Here is a 6002-nt window from a genome sequence, read left to right as displayed (position 1 = left end):
CATCAAAAGCTGATCTTGCTTTTATTGACCAAGTTATTTGAAAATATATTTACACACACACACACACTCAAGAAGGGAGAAGGTGAGATAAAATAGATTTGTCTCTATAAATAGCCTAGAACTCCCATACACAGAGTTCAGACTTTGCTTCTGAAGAAAGCAAGTCATACCATTTATACAGTATCTTGCTTGTGGGTATGGGAAAAAACATGGAAAATACTTGCATTAGCCCTTTTTAGCTCTTCAAAGCCTCTCCCACCGCAATGAGTCCTGCAAACACACTCAGCTCTCCAGAGAAATGCAGGGCTGCGCACAGGATAAATGCTCCTCCATGCAGCACCAGTAGCCTTAGGGACTGTTGCTGGCTGCATTTGAGAATCAAAGTATGAAACCAGTTAGGAGCATGTCATGTTGCTGCAACTTTTGAGCACTGATTTCTTCCAACCTAGACAACTCCATTTTGCCCAACTCCATTAACAAGAGAAGCACAAAAACGATTGTTCGACCCAACTTCTCTGTCGTATCAGACTCCTATGAAAGGGTGGAGAAAGCCCCAGAATTCTCCACCAAATTATTCCTCATGATGGAGGTGGGCTATGTTCCCTCCCTGACCCTTCTCATCTGCTCCCATTGTTCTCAATACTCTCCACCCTTCTCTGTTAATAGATTCTCCACCACCAGATTTTTAAAAGAAACAAAAACAAACAAAAAAACCCCCAACCCTCATCCAAAATGCTCCCAGAGGAACATTTTCTCCATCAGAACACATCGTTCCTTCAGCTCAGCCCAAGACTCCAGCACGTCAGTAAAGGACCCCCAGGAAAGGCTGACATTGTGGCCAGACAGTACAACTGACACAGATGCCCCCAACAAGTGAGGCTTATGTATAAAAGCCAGGTCTTCAATTTGGGATTTCAAGAACAGTACTGGGGGCATGGCTTTAAAGCCTAACAAGCACACTGTAAAGAAATTATCCAGATTGCGAACATCGGAACTCCAACACTCCTACCCTTCCCAAACACCTGAAGGGATCTCCTAAAGGCCAACACATCTGGTCACCGAATAGCCACCAAGGAAAAAGTAAAACAATCTAATATCAATCTAAAACCTTCCCCAGTACCAGTTTGCATGACAATGAAGGTAGGTGTTGAACCTCCTGCTCCACATAGGATATTTTGCCACAAGCATTTCACTACACAAATGTTTGGCATATTCTTTAATTGAGCACTGAGGCTGACAGATGAAAACCCATCTCAGCTGAGGGTTCAGTCTTAAAAGGCCCAGAGCTCCTTAAAAGTGCTCTCTAAGCAAAACATTTTTTGGAATGCTCAAAATGCTTCTGAAGGTACGTTGCACTGACTCCTTTCTGCCACTGTTTTCCTGGCTGGATGTGGCAGACTCCAGACAGCCAAAGTACCTTCATCATTAAAGAAGCAAGCTAAGGCTGGACTTCCCTGCAGGCACCATACTTTGCAAATACAGGGAACACTGCATCCTACAGGACACAGATGTATCACAATACTGTGCTGCTGATTAAGTAAACTTCCTTCAAAAACAAAGACATTTCCATCTGATGAGCACTACCCTAGGAAGGAAGTCACAAAGCACAGTTAGAGATAAATACAATGCACTAAAGATGTTCTCTTTTTGTGTTCCCAACCTAAACTGAAAAATTAAGATGGAGCCTGTGATAACATATTGCCCTCTAAATTTGTAAGGGAATTTATCTATATTGACTCTTGCTGCTTAAGATTCGCACTGCTTCCCCTGAAAGAGAGACTGGAGCACAGGACACAAACCTGTATGTGTCTCAGTTACCATTGTTAGTAGCATAACAGCTCTGGCTAGTTTTGTAGCAGTGATACAGGAAAAGGCCTTCTGAAGTTCAGACATTCAGCATGGAACATGCAAGAAATAAGATGTGCTTTTTCTTCTTCCTATAACAGTGACAAGAGGAGTTAGCTGACCATCTAGTTCTTTCTCCTTCCTTCCCCTCACTGTGTTAGAAATTTACCCTTTCATCTGCAATTAGTTGATATTTTAGGAAGCTTTTGGTTCTGGAAAAACAGAGGTGGGCCAACGTGTTTCAGATGTGTTGGACCAGCATGTTCTGTGCTTTTACCCTCATTCAGTTATCTGTCTTTGGAGCTGTAGTTGAAGGAAACTCCATTTCTGATGGATCCGTTCATGAGCGTTTTAGGATTATCTCTTTCAATCTTTTCTCTGCTGAAGATAGTGTCCTGATCACTGTCAAACTCTGATTCAGAGACCATCAGACTGGAGTTGTGTTCTGTACTTCTGTGTTTTATACCTGACAATAAAAAAGCAAAACAAGCTCCATTAGAAAGGTCTCACTTTTTAGTAACAACTAACCATCCTCTCTTCTGCTGTGATATGAAATGTAAGTGAAAACATTCTCTGCAATCCTGCGTAACAGCGTGCACCACTGCCATTACCAATATAAGAACTCACCTAGGAAGTATGATATACTGTTGGGCAGATACTCTTCTGAATTCACTGCAGGCCTGTCAATTTATGGCTCTGCAATGTGAATATATGCATTTAAATTTGAAACAATTAGATGATCTTAGTACATAGCTAATGTACTCTTAATAGCTTGAATCTGGAAATTAGTTTGTCCACCTAACTAGCTGATTAACACAAGTGGCAACGAAAGGTCATGGTTTCTACAGAAACGTTATGTCTGTCTTTCTAGGACAGCAATTTCTCAGGTTGATTTTATTTCCCTGGATTCCAGAATTCCCTCCGCTACAAACTGAAACTCAGGTGAATCAAAACATACGTGAACAGGGGGTAGCAGCTGAAGTCTCCTGATGTTTAACAGGGCACTTCTGGGACAGGAGGGAACTGCTGCACAGCAATAAAACCAGCTCCAAATTAAAGTGTGTGCAGGGAAGGAAGGGTTACACAGAGAAAGGCTATGGGACAAATCAGATGTTCCAAATTAAGATTAATGAAGAAGCTCACAGCAGTGGCTAAAGCCCAAGGCCTCATGAAAGAAATGAAGTAATTCTCCCCCAACCATTTAATTGTCTATACTGCCACTGCCATTCCAAACTTGTAGGCCAGCTTCTAGGCTCCTCCTGACTGCAGATGTCAATTCAAATACATTTGTAAGCTTGGTGAATGAATTCCCAGCTGAAACAGAGAGTGCTTACCATATTTGGGTCGTAGCTCCATTCTCTCCTGCTCATCCATGTTATCTAGGATGGTATATTTTGTTTTCTTTCTTATCTTCGTCCTCTTTCTGCTAAAGAGAAAGTTAACAAAGACATTTAGTTCTCATGTACACACATAAATCTGCTCCCTCTCCCTTTTCATACCCCAATATTCAGAACCTCACTGTACTTTCTCACCTCCACTTAGAAAGAGTTGTTCCAGTTCATACCTGTATAAAGTAGCTGTACAATATGGACCAGAGAGTATAACTTATTTTTTAATTGATATACAAAGATGAAGAAAGCAAGAAAGATTGACTTGCTTTCCTAGGCCACAGGGGTTCAGTTTGTTCAATTTCATCGTAGTAACTAGACACGAGGTAGACACATTCATTTGTTTCCAGATAAAATTTCTATAAGAATTGGTTATTCACCATTTGGTTTTTTGGGTTTGTTTTGTTTGTTTTGTTTTTTTGTTTTGTTTTGTTTTTTTTATTTTTAAACTGAGAGAGTTTAAGTGGTGCTTGTCTGGTTATGCTTACAGAGAAGGCCAGACTAAAAATGGAGATTTGCTCCCTCATACACATGCAGGGACAAAGCCCTACTGGTCTGTAGGCAAATCCCCACCTGTTCTTCCTTCATTTAAATCCTTCCCCAGCATCTGCTTCCACAATGCTCATCATCTCTATGTTAAGTTTCAGCTATTTGCAGGAGTCATACATCTGCTCATCAATACAGAAGCTAAAGTCCTGGAGCTGGAGGAACAGACACAGACCTGCTTATTGTATTGGACTGAGAGGGAATGAACAAAGACTTCAGGGTAGAAATAAGGCCATTCACACATGAAACCAAGGGGCCACCTCCTAGAAGATGCTGTCACACCGCAGAAATTTTTCTCACCCTCTTTCTCAAAACTTTGGAGGAGGGGTGGGTGGGGTGTGCCCTTTTTGAAGGCAAGAATTGATTCTGACAATGCCTGGAAAAGCACTCCCTCCCACATTGCACAGTTCACAGTGGAGAAGCGACTTACTGTTCATCCAACATTACAGCAACAGCCAGACACTTGGCCTCCCCTCTACAGTCTTCTAAAAAAAGTGGAGTTCATCTGGCAACTCAACAAGGCCTTTAAAACCTCCAAAACTCCAGACAAATATTGGACTACAGTGTATCTTTTTCCTGTAGTTTCCACAAGGCAAAAGGCATCTCGTGCCATTCTGTCCTGTGCAGAATTTCCCCCCTCTTTTTTACACGCATCTGTATCAGCCCGCCCTCACTCTCTGGCACAAGCCACATGAGGACAAAGGACAGAGGCAGATGAACCCCATAAACAACTCCTTTCTCATAAAGGCCACACAAGCCTGTGAGGCTCCATCCCACACTGTGGGGGCGGAGTGGGTCAGAATTCTATTTAAACATTTCTACTAACGGCACCATAAAAAGCACACTTTAACCTTAAAAAGGAATTCAGTATCAACTCTGGTGCATTTTGAACAGCATCTTTGACAGACTGCAGAGACACCCTAGAAAAAGCTGAAAATCCAGACAGACTTTGATGGCGTTTCATTTCTGCTCACACCCGAACAAGCTATCTATTTACTGTGCTTTTTGATCAGCAGCAAAAACACTTGCTCTAGTGACAGAACCTGCAGGGCCTTGTCACTTGAAAGAGAATTTCGTATCTGCTCACTAGGAAAGACTGGAGGCAGGGGGCAGAGAGGGAAACGACATACAGTAGTAGGCAAAACTGTTTAAGGAAAGAGGAAGCAAGACGTCTGCGCAACTGAGATCACTGGAATGCTCCTTGCCTGTCAGCCAGATGCAGCCCACATGTCCACCTGTCCTGTCCAAGGGAGACACCAGGTTGGAAGCATCTCCCTTACTGTGGCCTAGAATACTCCTACATCAGTGACCTTCAGGGCATGCCTCTCCTCTCTTAGCATGGAGTATCTGGAGGACTCAGTGTGAGACCATGAAGACCTGCAGTATACTCTTAGCATTTTAACATAAATTATCTCTTAATATGAAGGATAATTCAATATCAGCTTTTTGGTTTTCAAAATGCAGAAGAGCACAGAACCACAAACAGATACTCCTTTTTTCAACAAAAGTGTGTCTATACAGAAATAGCTACAGGAAACTCCTCACGTGTCTGAAAAGAGTTCAGTGGTTTAGTGCTTAGAACTGGACTAAAATGTCTAGTTGTGTGCAGTTTTTGCATATACTTCAGTAAAAAGAAACAAATCATGTACCTTTTGCAGCAGCAGATGCAGAACCAGGCAAGCCCTACCATGACCACAATCAAAATGAAAACGGATACAGTCACATAGAGTATACTCCACTCTGAAAAAAGAAACACAACAGTGCTTTGTAAAGTAATATGATAGGGTAATTTCTAATACAACTCTATTAAAATAACCAATCGTGAGGAACGGGGCAACAGGAACTCAGGAAAATTTAGCACCTTCATATTCTCAGAAGAATCCCTAAAAATTCTTAATCTTCCAGATTGAAAGCGCATGCTTGAAAATTTTCTTCCACTCCAATACCTTTTACCATCCAAAGATACCTCAAAAGTCTATGTGGGAACTGGAAGTCAAGAGGGCATGGTTACTACCTCAGTTGTAATTCTCTAACTGAAATAAACATAGGTGTACTTTGCATCTGGCATTTTAGTAGTGCTTTAAAAGAGCAGCTGATTAGAGATATATCCTTCTACTGGCACACTTACATTTGTAAATCCAGGAAAACATGAGAAGGATACAGAGAGATGTGCAATAATGCGACCTCCAACACGTGTATACTCACTATTTCAGTGCTATTATC

At 41.7% G+C, this 6002-nt stretch overlaps 1 protein-coding gene across 4 annotated transcripts in view; it reads right to left on the bottom strand.

The window, feature by feature from the left end:
- The window catches only part of KIAA0319 (KIAA0319 ortholog), a 57821-nt gene continuing 51819 nt past the window's right edge, over positions 1 to 6002 (bottom strand). For 3 of the 4 annotated variants that reach the window (XM_074575785.1, XM_074575784.1, XM_074575787.1), the window contains exons 19-21: positions 5429 to 5519; positions 3180 to 3271; positions 1 to 2311 (exon numbers count right to left, since the gene is read on the bottom strand). In XM_074575785.1, coding sequence (XP_074431886.1) covers positions 2133 to 2311; positions 3180 to 3271; positions 5429 to 5519 — 362 coding nt within the window. In that variant the 3' untranslated portion in view covers positions 1 to 2132. The remainder of the gene's footprint in view (positions 2312 to 3179; positions 3272 to 5428; positions 5520 to 6002) is intronic. The other variant, XM_074575786.1, reaches the window with a different exon arrangement.

Source organism: Larus michahellis, chromosome 2, assembly GCF_964199755.1.
Source record: "Larus michahellis chromosome 2, bLarMic1.1, whole genome shotgun sequence".
Taxonomy (NCBI): Eukaryota; Metazoa; Chordata; class Aves; order Charadriiformes; family Laridae; genus Larus; species Larus michahellis.
The sequence above is the reverse complement of the archived record's forward strand: the minus strand, read 5'-3'. Positions and strand labels throughout refer to the sequence as shown.